Below are 19,790 nucleotides of genomic sequence, written 5' to 3'. Positions count from 1 at the left end.
CTGCAAGCAGCTGGCGCTGGCAGACAATCAGGGAAACGGGGCTAAGGCAGTGCTCGCTCCCTTAACCTCTTTTAAGAGGCGGGCTCTAGAGGCTGCTGAAGCGCCGCTGGGAGCCCTGGGGCTACCAGTAGTTCTTACGAGCACCCAAGACTGGGCTTGGCTTTCTTAGTCCAGTCTTGGCTGCATGTGAGAACATCCTCCTTGACTGTCACTGTAACAGTGACTGCATATCACCATGTTTTCAAGCCATCTCTATTTGGTTTAAAAAATGAGAAACAGACCAAGAAATAAAAAGCAGGTATGTATTTTTCAGTTCTGCTATACAAAAACACATTTTGTGCAAATGATTTTGAAAAGGCACTGTCAAGTGTCTGAATCTGTGTGTTTATAACCCATACAAAAACTATTTTAATTTGGGGAAAAAGCTTGTAAGAAGTTGCAATATACACAGTATTTTAAAAAAACATTACAGTGGTTTCAAAATAATCCAGACTGATTATACCTGAATAAATTTCAGTAATACAAATGCCATATTTTCTAGTAAAAAGTTAATTCTAATTCACATTATTTGAAATGACATACAAAAGTTATCAAACAATTTCCAGAAAATTGTTGAGTACATCTGATGGAATGTAGACTTCCCATTTCAGGGTTATCACTACAAAAGCTATTTATTTTACCTGAAATAATAAATATTCTTGCAAAAACTGATTGTCTGCTTATTATAAAATAAGAATTTAAAAGGGATTTTTTAATTAAAGGGTTGCATAGCAACAAAAGTATACAAAATTCTATTGCAACTACAGATATAAAGTCAAGGAATATATTGTTCACTCATTTATTTTATGCAAATCCATGACACTTCTTGTACTCTAGGTGTCTCTTTTGCTTGTACTACTCTATGCCATGAACATATTTTATGCCCTAATATGAAATTATGCATTTTGAGTTTATGCATGAACTTTATCTTCAGTATGGAAAAGACAATTTTCTTAAAATAATTTATGAACCTATCAGATATTAAAATTGAATGGTATATCTGAACAAACATTCTTGGCGTAAAATGATAGAAATGTTTGTCATTTTGAATTGAAATGGCACACCCACTACATTTTTGATAATTTGGATATTGTTTAGAAGTGAGGGGAATGGTCAATGCCCTACGTTTGTTTTATATGGCTGGGATAAAAGCAAACTTGTCACTGCCTTTGGCTTCTCCTGGCTTAATGGATTAGGTATTTATGTATGCCTTAACTGGTAATATCCATACCTCATGAGACCAAACAAGAATCAAACTTTCATCCTTCGAAAATATAGCTGATTGTCTCAAATACTTGGCCATCACACCTCAATTCATTCATGAAAATGTCAAATATTAAAATATTTGTTCAGAATAAGATTGCTGAGGCAGGAGCCATGATTAAAAGCATATTTATGTGATTAAATAAAATCTGGAACATTAAGGTTTGTTTTAAATAAAACAGACATTCTCCCCCTTTAATATCTGTCAATACATGTATACCAAAGATGTTGATTGTTAACTACAATATAGCTTTTTTGTTGTTCATTAAAAAAAAAAAAAAAAGGTTGGCACCTCTTTATCCTGTTAAGCACGAATAAACTTCACAGAAGATACTTAGTGTAAATGTCTTTTTATACAGCCAGAAGAATCTCCAATAAAATATTTGAATATAAATCTCCTCTACAACTTTCTAGTCCATATTGTAGTTTTATTTACAAAACCTCACTAATTTACATCTCTGCTGATATTACAGTCTCATTATGTGCATGAATTTTGGAATCTCCTAATAAAGATGCTTGTTTGGAGTCAATTTTGTAGGGTTTTTGAGTTTTGTTTCCGAACACGGTTATACTAATCCCACCTGGATGATTTGGCATTGACATATGAGAGAGTAAAGGTATATTTGCATCCTGATTGGATCCTGAAGAGGGCAAACTAGTCACATGACCGGTGCTAGTTGATCCACTAGCACTGCTCGGTGAACGGCTCTTAGGTGGGGGACAGTGTTGAATTACCCTTGGTGGACCTGCAGGTTGATAGTGGGCAGCTGGAAAAGCAGCATATCCAGGAGGAATAGGATATCCATTGATAGGAATAAATCGCTGGTTTTGAGGTATTGGTGGGCCAATGAATCCAGCAATTTGGCCTTGTGGTATACCCTGTGCAGGGAACATGTAGTTAGGGTATCTAGGGTTACTTAGGTTGCTAACTGGGCTTGCACTGAGAGAAGTTGTTTGAGTGGTAGCATTTCCACCAGATGGAGTAGTAGAACTAGTGTGACTTGACAGCCCCTCCCAAGATCGCAGCCGTGCATAGATATCTTTAAATCTTGGTCTCCGAGATGGCAGCTCATGCCAACATTCTGTCATTAAGCTGTACATTCTGGGAGGACAGTCTTCAGAGCATGGTAAAAGTTGCCGTTTCCTTACCATTTCTATGACTTCTTGATTGCTAAATCCATAATAGGGCTGGAGACCAAAGCTGAAAATCTCCCAGAGGACAACACCAAAGGACCAGATATCTGAATCAGAAGAAAACTTGCCATACAAAATCGCCTCAGGAGGCATCCAACGAATGGGCAGCAGGGACTTATTCTGAACTCTGTAATAATCTGCCAAGTATATTTCTCTTGACAATCCCAAATCAGAAATCTTCACATGGAGCTGTTCTCCAATTAAAATATTGCGAGCCGCCAGATCTTTATGAACAAAAAAATGGCTTGATAAGTATTCCATCCCTGCTGCAATCTGGACTGCTATATGTAGAAAATCCCCATGATCTAAGCTGGATTTTACAGTACCGTCCTCATCACTGCTACATCCAACATCTGAATGCGGTGACCGCATGATAAGAAATTCGTGGAGGTCCCCTTGGTTCATGTACTCAAAAAGCATGCAGACTGGTTGCTCCTGAGTCACAACCCCAAGGAGACAGACAATATTGGGATGATACAGCTCTGCCATCAAAGAAGCTTCCTGCTGGAACTCTGCCCACTGCTGTGGATTGTTACAGTCCTTTAGAGTCTTGATTGCAGCCAGCTGAGCATGGTCCATGCCTGGGAGATAAAGATGTCCTTTGTAGATTTTGCCAAAAGCACATTCACCCAGCTCCTCCATAAAACGGACAGCAGAAAGAGGAAGCTCCTTAGCTTTACTCTGTAAGGAAGAAGATAACATATATCAGAGGTAATGTTGGGCCATGATCATATCTCACAGGGCTGGAGGTATGAAAAAACAGAAAGCAACTGGGCCATTGGAGTTACTGTGGTTTTTATGAAAACCTCATTTGTAACCCTCCTATTCCAAACTACAAGATAAGGAAGTAGAAGTATGCTGTCTTCAGTATCTATGCAGGATTCAAAAGAACACCACTGTAACCCATGCGAAGTTACACATATTTCTGTGCAAGTAGGTGACAGAATAATTAAGTGGAGAACTCAAGTGCTCAAGGTCTTTAGGAAATGTAGTGTTCTCCTGCTTGGAATTTCTGTTACTCTCTTGATTTACTCCAACTGGGTCAAAGAAATACTCTATGGCAAGAAGAAAAAAGGAACTGCATCCACTATACTTTATTATCATTTGAGACACACTCAGAGAACTGAATTCGAATTTTCCTGACCATTTACAAATTTTACATAAATACTGTGTGAATTAATATATTGCAGAGGCATTTAAACAAGCAGCAAGTTGACTGTGCAGTGATGGCAGGAAATTAGCTGTATTGTTGAGAAACAGATGGTTTATATTATACAAATCCTTTAGGCTAAAACTTGTTTAGGTCTGGCATATTGTAAATTATATTTTAGTAATGAAAGTGAAATGACCTTTGTCTGACCCTCAGGCAGGGTTTGTCTGTTTCAACCAATCTAGTGGGAAACTATGAAATAAAATGAAGTCATAAAGTTTTGGCAGGAAGGGGGTTCATTTTTAGTTAAGCAGTTATAAATCTGCTTAGTTTTTGTTTGACAAATATTTGTCATATGATGGTGTACAAAATGCAAAGAAGTGTAAAACATATGAGGCATCATGCCAAAATAAACCAAGTACAAAGGGAATCCAGCAAGGACACTTGGTCTCTATCGGCTGTTTCTACTAGATTAATGACAAAAATGGACCCAATTTATGATATTGTCTCTTGTATAACCAAGTTTAAATGTTAATAGTTTAAATGTTAATGTTTTTCATTGGATCCGTAAGGATGTATCCAAGCTGAACATGAACGTGATTCCATATTCAAAGAAATGTTTATTTATTTTGCAAAAGGTCACACAGTCTTTCATGGAAATAATTATAAAGTTACCTATTATTTAAAAACATTTTGTGAAGCTGTAATTGTAAACCATCCTGAGGTTACATATAGGGCAGTATATAAATGCGATTGATAGGTAGATAGATAGATAGATAGACAGATAGATGCAATGAGCTAAACATATTATTTCACAAAAAGTTGGAAGAATCTAAAACTCTAAAGGTTATTTGAACTAGAAAACAAAGGGGAAACAATTCTCTTTTAGAACTATATATTTTACTCTGCATTGTATTAACATAGGAAGTAGATGTCATCCACAGTACCTTTGGCTTGTATGCATTTAGCATAGACATTTCTACGTTCTGCCCTCTGACATGTTTAGGTTGTCTTTGAACTGGAGGGGAGGAAGACTTCTGGTTGTTGCGGCAAATACAAATGAATAAAAACAGTAATGCGATAGCCAGGGGAATTGTAACACTTGGCACTAATATGTAGAGGATTTCCATTTTATTCCTTTCCTTAGAGTCTTTTGTGACTAGATCAGAAAACAAAAACAAAACAAAAACGGGTTAAAATAATGGGGGGAAAGCATAACGTCACGTGAAAAGAGTGCATTCTCTGTATGTAATACAGACATATGGAACGTATTACTCTGAATCAGATTTTGTTATGGTATTAACTGTTCCGACTCAATGTTGTATTTTCTTGGCTGAGCAACAATATTACAGAGGCTCTATACCAACTGGATAGCATTAGGTCTGAGTTTGGTACAATTGGATGAACTTTGGAGGGAAGCTAGAAATTTTGTTTGCTAACTATAAAAAGTTTGTCTGGTTATATATGATCTACATACAGAGCATATATGAAGCTACAAGGTATGACTGAACTTTGAAATCTCCAGCAAATAATTATCTTCCTCATGAGTAATGGATTTCATGCAGTGTTCCCTCTAAGAGTAATGTGCACACGCACATGTACACGCGCTCACACATTTTTAAATGTCCGCTCAGTTAATTTTAGATCCTGCTCAGGTTGAATTGGGAAAGTTCCCACCCTGAATGCCTGTGTGCACAGACTGCCTTGATATTGCTGCCCAGAATAAATCTAATTCCACACACAAATGAAAAAAATTAGAGAGAACACTGATTTCATGTATTTCCAAAACACCCTGACACATGCCAGGGGCTTTGTAGAGTGTTTCTTTCATGAAGACTTGACAGTAGGGGAGTAAGAAATGAGACAAAGACAAAGAGATAATATCCACCCCAACTGGCGGTGGTTGCCCTGTAATAGGATAGATTAGACATTAAGAGAACAAGGACCATCAAGCACTAAATGCAGAGTTTTTTCTCTCCCTCATACTTCCTTTTGGCAGTTCAGTCATTTTGCAGCTCAGAATTGCCTTACTAGGTGAAAAAAAAAAGTCAAACTCGCTGTTTTCTCTGCACACGGTAAGTTTACATTAGCAACATAATAATGCCCTTCTAGAGTGCCAATGGTATAAACCATAAAATGGTCATGTCCCTGTGAAATCCTTCTGCACAAGTAAAATTTGGCTGAGATTTTTTTTTTTAATTGAACTGGGAACTGGCCAAGAAATTCAGAAAGCCAGACAGGCATGCAATATGTTGGCCAAGCCAAATTGGGTGGAATGTTTTTCATTTCTTTTAGGTAAAAGCTACATGGATAATGTATAATATTCTAAAGAGCCAGCTGATACTGTTGTTTAGGGCACTGAAGATATGGGGCTCAACATTGCTTTATATGGCACACCACAAATTCCTTCATTTCTAAGTTAGTTCTCACATTTCCTAGAGGTAATGACAGAAGTACAATTCTTCCCACCTTCTGATCTCCCTGATTCACTTAATCTCATTCTTGATTACTCTCACTTTTAAACTATTCATCCCTCCCTGGTTTCTACGAGGTAGGGCTGAGAGAGATTCCTGCCTGCAACCTTGGAGAAGTTGCTGCCAGTCTGTGAAGACAGTACTGAGCTAGATAGACCAGTGGTCTGACTCAGTATGTGGCAGCTTCCTATGTTCCTACTTGATTCTCAAGTAGATATAATAAAAATAACTAGCTGGCCCGGGTGCAGAGCATCTGCGCCTCTAGCTCCCCTGGTTGCCTCCATTTTCGCTCCCCCTCCCGCTGCCTTCTCCCCCCACTTCTTTCCCCACCCACTGGCCTTATGTTTCCTACCACCATTGCTTTCCTCTCTCCCTCCCATTTATGAACTCTCACGAGAGCCGCAATGCATGGGATTAGCAATGGGTACGTCTAAGAGAATTATATATATCACTAGCTGAACCCGCACAGAGCATCTGTGTGGTAGTTCACTTCCTTTTTGGGGTTATTTGGGAGAATTTGTTTGGCTGGTCCTCCCACAGCTCTCTCACTCGCTCTGTCCCCCCCACAACAGCTCTCTTGCTCGCTCTGCCCCCCCTACACCGCCTCTCTCGCTCGCTCTGTCTCTCCCCCACGTGCCTCTCTCGCTCGCTCTGTCTCTCTCCCCCGCGCGCCTCGCTCGCTCTGTCTCTCTCCCCTCGCGCCTCTCTCGCTCGCTCTGTCTCTCCCCTGCACGCCTCTCGCTCGCTCTGTCTCTCCCCCACCGCGCCTCTCTCGCTCGCTCTGTCTCTCCCCCGTGCGCCTCTCTCGCTCGCTCTGTCTCTCCCCCGTGCGCCTCTCTCGCTCGCTCTGTCTCTCCCCCGTGCGCCTCTCTCGCTTGCTCTGTCTCTCTCCCCCCACGCCTCTCTCGCTCTGTCTCTCTTCCCTCGCGCCTCTCTCGCTCGCTCTGTCTCTCTTCCCTTGCGCCTCTCTCGCTCGCTCTGTCTCTCTTCCCTTGCGCCTCTCTCGCTCGCTCTGTCTCTCCCTGGACACCTCTCTCGCTCGCTGTCTTTCCCCCACACGCCTCTCGCTCGCTCTGTCTCCCCCCGTGCCTCTCTCGCTCACTCTGTCTCTCCCCCGTGTGCCTCTCTCGCTCGCTCTGTCTCTCCCCGCACGCCTCTCTCGCTCGCTCTGTCTCTCCCCGCACGCGCCTCTCTCGCTCGCTCTGTCTCTCCCCGCACGCGCCTCTCTCACTTGCTCTGTCTCTCCCCAGCGTGCCTCTCTCGCGCGCTCTGTCTCTCCCCTGTGCGCCTCCCTCCTGCCCCACTCTCCCACTCTCTCTTGCCCTCCCCCTCCCCGCACTGAGTTCTTTACCTCTGCTGCCACAGGCCTTACCAGGTGGCGGGTGGCCGCAAAGGGCCCTGCCACCGCCGCTCCTCCTCCCAGGTGGCAAACAGGGAAGTTTCGCTGCCCAGTTCCCTCCCGCCCTGGCCTCCCACAGGCGCCTGGCCTCCATGGGCAAGCTGGCCTCCGTGGCCCGCCGCCTGGCTTCCACAGGCAAGCCGGGCCCCCCGCTGCCTGGCCTCCACGGGCGGGCCAGGCCCGCCGCCTGGCAGGCCCGCCGCTGGGCCAAGTACTGGCTCCGCGGCCCACTGCTTGCCTCTGCAGTACACTCCCCCCAAGCCTTCTGCCCCAGTCTGCTCTCCCCCCAAGCCTTCTGCCCCAGTCTGCTCTCCCCCCAAGCCTTCTGCCCCAGCTTGCTCCCTCCTCTTTTCCCTCTTTCTCTCTCATTTTTTCTCTCTCATTCGTGCTTCCTCCCCACCCCGCCGCTTTCTAGGCTGCTTGTGTTTTCCCCGCTGGCCGTTGCCGCCACCTTCTCCTTGGGCAGCCAAGCGTTCAGCCGGCTCCTTCCTGCATGGCCCTCCCTCTAGTGAGCGTCTTCCGAAGCAGCCAGCCGTTTCTGTGTCTCTGCCCAGCCAGGCTCCACTGCTTTCTCTCCCAACAGCTTCCCCCCCCCCCACCCAGTCCGTTCAGTTCTCCTCTCCGCTTGCCCGCTTTCCTTCTTTTTCTTTCCTCCCTAAGCGGCCACTTCCCTTGCCCAGCCAATCCGGTGCGTCCGCTGCCCAGCCAATCCGCTGGGTTGCCGGGACGCATCCCCACAGAGGCACGTCTACGAGAATTAATATAATAGCTTATTAGTAGTAGTAGTAATAATAATGATGATGATGATTAGCATTTATAAAGCACAGTTTGAACATTCAGAATGCTTCATATACATTACCTTAGCAAACATCAAAGAAATTCCGCAAGATAAGTGAATATTGTCATGAACATGTGAAGCTGCCTTATGCCAACTCAGACCATCTAGGCCATTATTGTCTGGAATTACCGGCTGCAGCTCTCTAAACAGTCAGGGTTTGCGGCCAGAGACTCATTTCACAAGAGTTACTAGAGACTGAAACTAGGACTTTATGCACTGACAGAGCATACTGTTGGAAGTTAAAGGACATTGCGCTGTCTCTTTGCCTCAGACAGTGGAGGACAGACTAGTAAGTCAGAGGCCTAGAGAGTCAAGACATTGGTCATCCCTTCTCCACTGCTCTGATGCTATCCCTTTGAAATGTAGATTGCTACTCTTAGGGAATTCAACTTCCTCCTCCCTTTCTCTCTCTCTACCTGGCCTCCTACCTTGCAACATGGCAAGCCTCTCTCCCTGCACCATATGTGCAGAGAGGATGCAGAATCCATCTGCATCCAGCTAGCTAGCTAGAGTAGAGATCCTAACTCCTCACTTTCCTATCTAGAATGGAGTTCCTTAATAAATGCCTTTTATATTGACTTGAAACTATGAATTGGCTCCAAGTTACTTTACTCTCAGGATACACGCATGCCTAACTAAATCCGCTGTGTTGTGCCTCTGTGCACTCTGCTATAATGAGAAAGGGATTCTCTCACCACAGAGAATTTCCAACACATACTGCACTACTGAGTTATAGCACCTTCCCATATTGCAGATGAGGCATTAAATTGTGTGATGGTGCTTGGCCGAAGGTCACCTAAGGCATGAAGTTGTACTTGAACTGGGAGCCTCTTGATTCACATTCTTACCTGCTACATGCCACCAATCATTGGTTTGTTAAAGTTGTTGCTGGGTTTTTTAAAACCATAGTCCTTAAGACAGCTTACAATAAGTAACATAAAGAAATAAATGATCAAATATTAAAACATCAGCAGCACACAACCAAGAGCAGGTAAAACGCATCAACAAAGATCCAATTATCAGTCACACTGAAAAGTCATTCAAGGCCCTGGCAAACAAAAAGGTCCTTACCTGGCATCAAAAACCCACAAAAGTAAGCACTATACAAATGGATCCAATGAGGGAATTTCACAGGCAAGGCACCACCACACAGAAGGCGAACTACCAGGAATATTTCCTGGTAGTCGCCTACCTTATCCCTAAAGGTTGAAGTACCATTGTCAGGCCTTCTTTAAAAGAGCTCAACAGATAAACAGGCTCACATGATGGAAGCACTGGTCCTTCAGATACTTAAATGGCTTCCAGGCCATTTAAGGCTTGCTCTCCAACCATTTCAGGATTTTAATAGGTCAGGTATTTTGCACAGTAACATAAAATAAAATGGTAGCTAAAGTTTATGAAGTATTGGTTAAATTCCCGCTTAACAGCCTTGCTATTTTTTTTTTTTTTGCAAGGCAGTGTTTTTGTGGAAGATGCAGATTGCCCAGTGGCCGCTTCCAACTGACTCAGCTGGCCTGCCATCTCTCCCAAACCTCATCTGGTAGTAGCACACCAGCCACCACCACTGCCCTAACATCTCCATTCTGGCTACTTTTACTTCTCCTCTCTCCTACCTCTGGGCTTCCAAAAGCCAAGGCAAGGAAGGAGGAGAAAATGTAGAGCATCCTAGAGTTGGAGCTCCAGGTTGCTTCCACATGAGACAGTCATAATCGGAGTAGAGCCCAGGATGTCCGCCAGCAGTGCTGGCTCAAAGGGTTGTGCCTTTGGCCAATTCTACTTTGCACACACACCACACCCCCCCCCCGCATTGCTGTGTTGGGTCTCCTGCTCTGACATTATACAAGCCAGGAGGGGGCGGAGGAAGGAACCTGCTCTGGGCAGCAGGTGGGGCGCAGCTGGATGGCCAAGGCTGGGCAGCAGCAGGAGCAAGTGAGCACCTCCTTCCATGTGCAGCCCCCTGGGAGCCCCAGCCAGCAGGAGCTGGTGGCACTGATGGAGGCACCCCCTGCCCAGGTCAGCAGTGCCTGCAAAAAACTTGGCAGAACTTCATTGACGGTGGCTGGAGAGAGGATGCTGCTTTCTGTGCTTGGCTTTGGTCTCTCTTTGGTGTGGTGTGGTGGAGTGGGAGGAACACAACAGCACCCCTAAACCTCTGCACCCTTGGCCAGTGCCACTTTGGCCACCGCTGTATGCCTGCCCTGTCCAACAGGGTGTGGGGAGGGGAAAGTAATGTGCTTTCTACCCCCACAGGAGGGAGATGGAGAAAGAAAGATGGGGAAAGATCAGGCTGGGATAGATCAGGGAAGTGGCAAGGTAAGATTTTACATGCCACCTGCTGCAGGAGTAGAATCTCACAATGCCACCTCAGGTATTGAGTGTTGTTTGGGCTGCACCTGCTTGCAGGTCTATTCTGACCCAGCCAAAGGAGAAAAGAGAACCCTGAAGGACTCAATGTGGAGGGTAGAAATATCCTAGCCCCAGGACCTCAGCAGGAGCTGGTGACTGAGCAGGAGCACTTCAGCTGAACCAGCTACTGGCTGAAGTAAGTTGCCAGAAATGCTGGCATCTGCTCTATTAAGTTCTGTGGAGCTGTTAAAGTAGCATCATGTAATAAGGTGGATTTACAAAAGGGAGCATGTGGAAACCATATTTCTAATGGGAAGGCAGTAACACTGACACCTCCCTGTTCATTCTTGAGCATGTATATTTTGAAGAAAACATGTTCAGGGTTTGGGGTGGTAAGGAGATTTCTGTAATGGGGGTTCCCGCAGGCAAATTGCAACTTTAGGAAGGGCATTTTTATCAGGTTTGATACCCCTTCCCTGAAAGCTATGGTCCTGATTCTGATCCCGTGGCTGCTGTAAACAGCCACACATAAAGGGCCAAAGTACATGTTTAACATAATGTGTGGTTTAGGCAACCGACACACGTAAAAATTTCTGCAAAATGTTAGACACAGTGGCCAGTGTTCCTACTAATCATGAGCCTGACATGCTGGCTGATCATGTACAATGTGCAGGGAAGAAGAGATCAGAGAAACCCGCCAGTTCTTGTGTGATAACTGTTGTGGAGCTCAGGAAGTTCTCCACTGTGGGCATGCTTCTTCCTGGTGCAGGTGCATAGTCAGTGAGGATATTTGACAGTGTGAGGTTATTTTATCAGTTCCTCCAATATTAGAATACCAGATAACTGCTTGAATAATTCTTGCTCTTCATTCTTGTACGGAATTAACCACCCAATAGCTACACCTCTTCTGGGCTGCCAATAGCTGGTCCCTATTGAGTTCCACCACCCTTTGCTTGCAGCAACCATAATACATCGGAACATAGGAAGCTGCCATATACTGAGTCAGACCATTGGTCTATCTAGCTCAGTATTGTCTTCATAGACTGGCAGCGGCTTCTCCAAGGTTGCAGCCCTATCTTGGAGAAGCCAGAAAGGGAACTTGAAACCTTCTGCTCTTCCCAGAGCGGCTCCATCCCCTGAAGGGAATATCTTACTGTTCTCACACTCTTATGAACTCCCATTCATATGTAACCAGGGCAGACCCTGCTTAGCTAAGGGGACAAGCCATGCTTGCTATCGCAAGACCAGTTCTCCTCCCCACTTTAGTTTTAAGGCATGCTACCCAAAGGGATGGGGATTCCATACAGCAAAGTAAATACTGGTGCAGTTCAAGCCCTGCCAAAAGAGGTGAGTGGGAGTTTCAGTGCAGCCTTATGCATCTTGACCTGCAAAGTCAGACCACTAGCAAGAGCAGACATGAACTACTAAGTCAAAGAAAGCACATGCAGCAAGGTGATGAAAGAGATGAGAGAGCAGGCACATCACAACCACTTGATGGATAATTAAGAATGGGGAAATGATAAAGGCCTTGGATTTTGGCAACCAAGCTTGAAACATATTTTATAACTTTTCCTGTCTTCTACTAAAGTACATGAGAGGAGGCCTGTGCCAAGTCTGGAAGTACTTTAAAGCTATTTCAAAAACGTTTTCAATATTGCTTAACTTTACATTCCCCTTTATCCTACCTTGCCACATTTGAGGTTACCATCATCCTTAGGGGTATTTTAAGTGCCTGATAGCTTTGAAAATACTTGCTTTAAGGTCTGCAGTGATTTTATTTGGTAAAGAAATTACAGATTGGAGGAGGGAAAGTTATTAAATCCTGGATTATAGATTAATGCTTTGAAAACCTATTGGCTATCAGAATTTAGAACACAGTACAGTGGTCCCTCTACTTACGAAATTAATCCGTTCCGAATGCACATTTGTAAGTCGAAAAATTCGTAAGTCGAAAAGCGGTTTCCCATAGGAATGCATTGGGAACGGATTAATGCGTTCCGGAGCCTAGAAAAAAGACCCAGACCCCCAGTAAGGCTTGCAAACTGCACAGGAACATTTCTTTTCAAGAATAAACAGGCAGTAAACAGGCAGGCAAGTCAAGGAAACTGCATGTAAAATTTGTAAGTCGAGAAAACCCCATCTAAAAATTTGTAAGTCGAGGAAACCCCATCTAAAAATTTGTAAGTCGAAAAAACCGCATCTAAAACCGGATCTAAAACTGCCGTTTGTAACTCGAAAAATACTTATGTTGAGTAGTTTGTAAGTCGAGGGACCACTGTATAAAGATGTATCTATTTACAACTAGTTAAATTTGCTGCTCACATGGAGGCAGGCAAAGATACACTTTTCTGCTAAGACTAGCAAATGCGTGGATTTTTATTTCTAGCTATGCCTTTCCTCTTTCCCTCCACCCCCCGCTTTCCTGTTTCTTGTATTTCTTCACATCAGAGAGTGTCAGGTAGGAGTGACCAATGCTTAGGGATAGTGCAAGAAGATAATTGCACTTTAATGGGCAAATGCACATTTATTTCACAATTTCTTGGGCCTAGTGAGAAGGGCAGTACAATCACGCCAACAATACAGTTGGGGGTATAGCTGTAATTAAACAAGGGGGAACAAATGTCTCTCAGCCCAAGGAAGGAAGGCCAACCAGCTGAGTGACAGCTCATTCTTCGGTCCCCTCCAACCCCAGGACTGGCCTGCCTGCTAGAGTTGCCAAAGGCGCCAAGTGTGGAGGAGTGCTGACAGCCTGGGTACGTGCCACCCACACAGGTGCCCCCTGCCCCCATGGGTGGACATACACACCTGCCATTGTCAGGGTGGGTGGACAACTGAGCAGCTGCATGTCCACTTCACCGCCTCTGCCTGCTGCAGCAAATCATAATGACATTGCCACATTGTGTGGCAACGTCATTACAATGCACCACAGCAGCAGGAGTGGTAGTCAGAGGTGGCAAGGAGAGCAAGTGGGTGAGTAGGAGACGGGGACTTCTCACCCACTTCCTCTCCTCACCACTTCCTCCTGACACTCCTGCCACCTGCTGTGGTGCATGATGTTGCCATGTTGCATGGCAACAATGTTATAACACACTGCAGTAAGAGCAGTGGCAAAGGTGGTGAGGTGGATGATAGGGACCATCCTAAATAGACAAATAGACTATTTGTCTGCCTCCACTTGCACGGGCAAAGGGGTCAGGGGGGGCCAAAACCAGGCTTTGCCTGCAATGCCCCCAGTCCTTGGGCCAGCCCTGCCCTACCCACTGGCATATTCTTGGCTCCTGATTGGAAGACTTATCTTGGCTTCAAGTGAGATGAGCCCTCTCCAGGAGGAAAGCGGGAAGAAAGTCAGGCAGCATCCTTCCCTCATCCTTTTCTGCTCACTGGCTGGCTAGTGCTCAGGTTCAGACCACCCCTCCCTTGCTGTTGAGAGTGAGGTCTCTCAGCTACAAGGGAAATTGAACTGAGCATCAGGCAGTCACAAGGAGAGGAAGAAGGAGAGATGTTGCTTGACACTCCTCTCACCCCACAAAGCCAAGACGGAGCGGAAAAGATCTTCAATTAAAGTAGCTGAGGGACCCTTTTCAAACCCTGACCTCATTAAAAAGAACATAATAATCCTTTTCTCTGCTTCCCCCATCCCAAACATTCCTTAGCAACTGGGTTCAGTTTCTCTCCAAATCCTGGGGTGAAATCTCGGAATCTCATGCAAAATATGACTGGCTGGTGTGTGTGTGTGTGTGTGTGTGTGTGTGTGTGTGTGTGTGTGTGTGAGAGAGAGAGAGAGAGAGAGCGCACACACAAAATGAAAAGGCAAATAAGATATATAGAAGCTTTGTTGATGTTGAATATATGAGATGATTGCAGTGTGTAAATATGTTTAAAATGTTTCTGAGCCAGGCAAAGGTGTGCAAATTTATCCCAAAGCTACCTGGTGGTTCCAATAAATCCTGGATAGCTCCCCATCATATTATTACAAAGACTTCATGCTGTTATATCTACGCAGACTTGCAATTTAATCATTCCACATTTTTTAATTGTTTAACTACTGCATCAGTCACAACTAAAAGAGGCATCCAATGATATTACCCAAGCAGCTATTTATAATTGTCTGAAATCTACATGGGAGCCTCAGGGCTAATTCCACATGTGCAGTTCATCACCAGTTAAATTATCATTTCTCTACAGCTGCAGTTAACACTATAAATGGTTGATAGTTTTAAATGGATCCCAATTAAACTAGTTGTCCAATTCAGTATGTCATCAATTCTGATCATTCTGCACTTCAAAAAATATAAGCATATAGCCTGAAGAGCTATATAGTACATAAATATGTTATTCAGTTTTCTGACCTAGGGACATAACTCTGTTTTGCATCCCACTTGTACAGAGCTATTTTTGGTAACATCAAACAATGCTACCAAACAAATAGCTATGATGATAATGATTAGACACAGAACTGATAGGAAATTGGCATTCAGTTGAAGCTGCCATTAAATTGTATTTTTTTTAAAAAAGTTACCACAGCATGGATGTCCAAACTGTGGCACGTGAGTCACATGAGACAATTTTAATGCATCTCGTGGGCAACTGAGATATTATAGTAGATTGTATAGAAAGCTGCTGAGAGATTCAAATTAGAATTGTGGAAGCTGTTTGATAACAAGATAGCTTTCTCATCTGATGTTCTTTAAGGGAGGCTGGAAGTTTCAGAGTAGGGATGTGCTAATTGATTTGGGTTCAAATCGATTTGTACCTGAATCTAGCTGATTTGGGTGATTTGGAGACAGAAATCATTGGCTAGATTCGGGTCCAAATCGAATCGTGTTAGGTTCGATTTGAATCGATTTGAGATTCAGATTCCTCCTATTAATTTCCCCAGATACCCAGCTTTTATTTTTTTTAAAAAAGCTAAGCTCTAACCCTTGTAGAAGTGGAGTTGTGGAGCAAAATGTGTGGTCAGTATTTTTCAAGTGTTTGGATTCTTAGGTGTTTAATAACTTTTCCTCAATGAATGCCTATGAGGGTTCATTATTCACCTTCATTTCTTTTATTCATTTTGACTGTCTTTGGACAGTGCCAACTGTCAACTGCCATGTACCAACTACACCCCCTCCCACCTGCAAGGCAGTGGGGTACTATTCAGTTTATGTTCTAGGAATTCTTTCAAGTGTTTAGACTCTTTGGTGTCTAATAACCTTTCCTCATAATGAATCACCTCAAAAATTCCTAAAATATAAACTGAGTACCCAGTAAACTGGTTTGCGGGTTGGGGGGTAGTCGGCACATGGGATGCTACTAATTCTGCACCCCTACCCGCAGTGGGGTCAAAATGAACAGAAGAAATGAAGGTGTATAAAGAAGACACCAAAGAATCTAAACACTTCAAGAATTCCTAAAAAATAAACTGAGTACCCCAGTGTGTGTGTGTGTGTGTGTGTGTGTGTTTGTAGTTGACACATGGCAGTTGACAGTTGGCACTGTCCAGTGACAGACAAAATGAAAAGAAGAAATGAAGGTGTATAATGAATCCTCACAAGAATTCATTATGAGGAAATGTTATTAGACACCAAAGAATCTAAACACTTCAATATTCCTAAAAAAAATAAACTGAGTACCCCACTGCCTTGCAGGGTGGGGGGTGTAGTTGGCACATGGCAGTTGACAGCTGGCACTGCCCAATGACAGTCAAAATGAACAGAAGAAATGAAGGTGTGCAATGAATCTTCATAGGGATTCATTATGAGGAAAAGTTATTATACACCAAAGAACCCAAACACTTGAAAAATAGTGACTGCACATTTTGCTCCATAACTCCACTTCTACAAGGGGTAATGCTTAACTTTTTTAAAAAAAATATTAAAGCTGGGGATCCATGTTAGGGTTAGCATAGGGCAACTTCAAATCCCCATTATTTCCAATGGCGGAAATATACAAAATCAGTAAAACAAACAAACAAAAATCATTAAAAGTCAACCAAGTGTCTGTTTGGCTTGAAATCTGGGTGGTAGGTGGCACCCATAGGGACCTACCCACCACCCAAATTTGGTGCCCCTAGGGCCTAAGTGGTGCAAATTGATCCAAAATCTATTGGATCCATTATAAGTGGTGCAAATCAATCCAAATCCAAATCAAATCAAAATCGAATCTAGGGTGATTTGGGGGAACAGATCTGGACACAAAACAAATCAGGGGTGATTTGATTTGGGAACAAATCGAATTTAAAAATTCAATTTCTGCACATCCCTATTAAAGAGCCCAGATGGTTCCCAAGCAAGTTCCATAATATCTGTTTAAATGTGCTGGAGCTCACCTTCCATCCAAAGCCAGGCCTTGGCTGCACCGCTTCTTATTACTGCTTAACAACTGGATTTGAGTCTTGTTCATGTCACTGCATTCAACTCTTTCTGATCTTCCTTGTTGTGAGGCTGAAATCCCCGGTACTGGCTCATTTAGAGCACTTTACTTCCTAAGAGGTGTTTTCAGGAGATATTTTTTGTGATTTGGTGTGTTTTAAACTTGATTTAACTCTTTTCACTTTCTTCAGTTGCCCACGAGATGCATTAAAATTACCTTATGTAACTCATGAGTTACAGTTTGGACATCCATGCTGTGGTAACTTTTAAATCTTTTTTTTACAACTTAATGTCAGCTTCAACTCAGTGTCCGCCTGCACATTTTTATTGGGCTTCTCCTGCCACTTGAAGTGGATCCCCAGTTAGGATTGCTTTCAGTAGCATTATCTTTTATTTCAGGTAAGGTCCATTTAGGGTTGCCAACATTCCATTGCCCAAATAAGGAACATGGAACATAGGACGCTGCCACATACTGAGTCAGACCATTGGTCTATCTAGCTCAGTATTGTCTTCACAGACTGGCAGCGGCATATCCAAGGTTGCAGGCAGGAATCTCTCTCAGCCCTATCTTGGAGAAGCCAGGGAGGGAATTTGAAACCTTCTGCTCTTCCCAGAGCGGCTCCATCCCCTGAGGGGAATATCTTGCAGTGCTCACACATCAGGTCTCCCATTCAGATGTTAGTTATCTTTCAGATGAAAGTTATCTTTCAATGGACATACTTAGATACTTGTCCACATTCATTTTAAAGGAAGCCTAGTGTGGTGAGGAGAGCTGGTCTTGTGGCAGCAAGGATGACTTGTCCCCATAGCTAAGCAGGGTCTGCCCTGGTTGCATCTGAATGGGAGACTTGATGTGTGAGCACTGCAAGATATTCCCCCCAGGGGATGGAGCCGCCATTCTGGGAAGAGTAGAAGGTTCCAAGTTCCCTCCGTGGCATCTCCAAGATAGGGCTGAAAGAGACTACTGCCTGCAACCTTGGAGAAGCTGCTGCCAGTCTGTGAAGACAAAACTGAGCTAGAAAGACCAATGGTCTGACTCAGTATATGACAGTTTCTATGTTCCTACCTATTCCTGTTGACAATATTTATAGAAATAGTTTATCTTGCTCCCATTATCCAAAAGGCAAGCAACTTGCATAAATACTATATGCCGGGAGGGATTTGCATTTTAGTAGAGGAAGCTGGAGTAGTTGGTACATGATTTTTTCATTTTCTAATGCTTCTTTCATTCCTATAGAATTCTTATTTGACCAAACAATGGTTATTCAGCTACATATTGCAAAAGGAGTTGTACAGACTGTAAATCTTATTTATTTATTATTTCTCTGTGTAAACCTCCCAGAGCCATTTTTGGAAGGCCAATGTAGAAATAGAATGAATGAATGAATGAATGAATAAAAGCACAATAGAATAATTCTGTTTTCCTTTCAAAATGCAACATTCTGTATTTACCACAAGCTGGGATGTCGCAAAGCTCTGATTTGAAATTTTCATCTAAGGTGAAGCACCATGGAGCTTCCTTCTGATTTCCTGGATTACGGCAGTATGAATGGCCCCCATTCAACTCGGGGTATCTGATGGCAGTGAAAACGTGCGTGTGCGGATACTGAGAATTCCATGGCTGGCACTGTCGCCCAGATTTTGTGACACTCACGGTCCCTCGGTAGTCTGCTCCTGTGCTGTTATAACATTTGTGATCTGTTTTAAAAAAAAGGCAGCAGTTTATTTGGTGGATCAGTGTGGCATTCATAGACCCTGGGGCTGAGTGATATAAGAGCATGAAATGCTTCTCCAATGAAGCAGGATGCATTTCTGCTGGCCTGAGTCCTGAAATCTAATTCAGGTTCTCAGTTTGCAGAGACCATAATGCTGGGCTTGCTAGTCATTCATATTCTTGAGAAGATTTAAAAAGTTAGCTTCAGTAATAAATCCACTTATTTCAAATATTTTTTTTATTTAAAATACATATAAGAGATCAAAACTGCACAAGAAACCTGAAATGAATCCCTTAATTTTGTCATGAAAATAAAGAGAAATAGTGAGGCCCAATTGTTATTGTGCTATCTTGGAAACACAAAAACAGGTTGCTCACCTGTAACAGATGATCTGGAGGTGATCCGTTGTATTCATAAAGAATGGGTTCTGTGCCTGCGCAGGGACCTCGCAGACCGATTGACTAGCTCCTCGTGCTGCCTCCAACTGCCCTGCACGTGATCGTGCTCCTGTTAAATAAGGCAGTTGGGGCGTGTCTTCCTCAGTTTCTGCAGACCACCAGCAATAGTTGTTTGTACTGACGAATTCTGCTGCTACTTTGATCCCAACGCCTTGATTCTGCGGGGAGGCTGGGCGGGTATTATGAATACAACGGATCACCTCCAGAGCATCTGTTACAGGTGAGCAACCTGTTTATCTGGATAGTGATCTGTTGCATTCATAAAGAATGGGTGACTAGCCAGCTCCCCCTTCCGGCAGCGGGTCATCAAGGCAGGACTCTTTTAAGAACACTATGGCCAAACTCTGCATCTTTCGACTGCCGATTGTCCAGAGCATAATGCTTCACAAATGGATGACATGTTGTCCAAGTAGCCGCCTTACAGATATCTGGCATTGGCACCCCCGCCAAATTTGCAGCCGATGCTGCGTAAGCCCTCATAGAATGTGCTCTTATAGAACCTGGTGGCTTTATGCCCTGAGAGCTGTACGCTAGCCTTATAGCTCGTGTAATCCACTGTGA

At 43.7% G+C, this 19,790-nt stretch overlaps 1 protein-coding gene across 17 annotated transcripts in view; it reads right to left on the bottom strand.

Moving 5' to 3' along the window:
• Positions 1–288: 288 nt before the first annotated feature.
• ROR1 (receptor tyrosine kinase like orphan receptor 1) overlaps positions 289–19,790 on the bottom strand; it is a 353,019-nt gene continuing 333,517 nt past the window's right edge. For all 17 annotated transcript variants that reach the window (XM_053243344.1, XM_053243345.1, XM_053243346.1 and 14 more), the window contains 3 exons: positions 18,509–18,754; positions 4,594–4,805; positions 289–3,177 (listed from right to left, as the gene is read on the bottom strand). In XM_053243344.1, coding sequence (XP_053099319.1) covers positions 1,753–3,177; positions 4,594–4,805; positions 18,509–18,754 — 1,883 coding nt within the window. In that variant the 3' untranslated portion in view covers positions 289–1,752. The remainder of the gene's footprint in view (positions 3,178–4,593; positions 4,806–18,508; positions 18,755–19,790) is intronic.

Source organism: Hemicordylus capensis, chromosome 4, assembly GCF_027244095.1.
Source record: "Hemicordylus capensis ecotype Gifberg chromosome 4, rHemCap1.1.pri, whole genome shotgun sequence".
NCBI classification, from domain to species: Eukaryota; Metazoa; Chordata; class Lepidosauria; order Squamata; family Cordylidae; genus Hemicordylus; species Hemicordylus capensis.
Note: the sequence above shows the minus strand (reverse complement) of the source record. Positions and strands in the feature narration are given on the sequence as shown.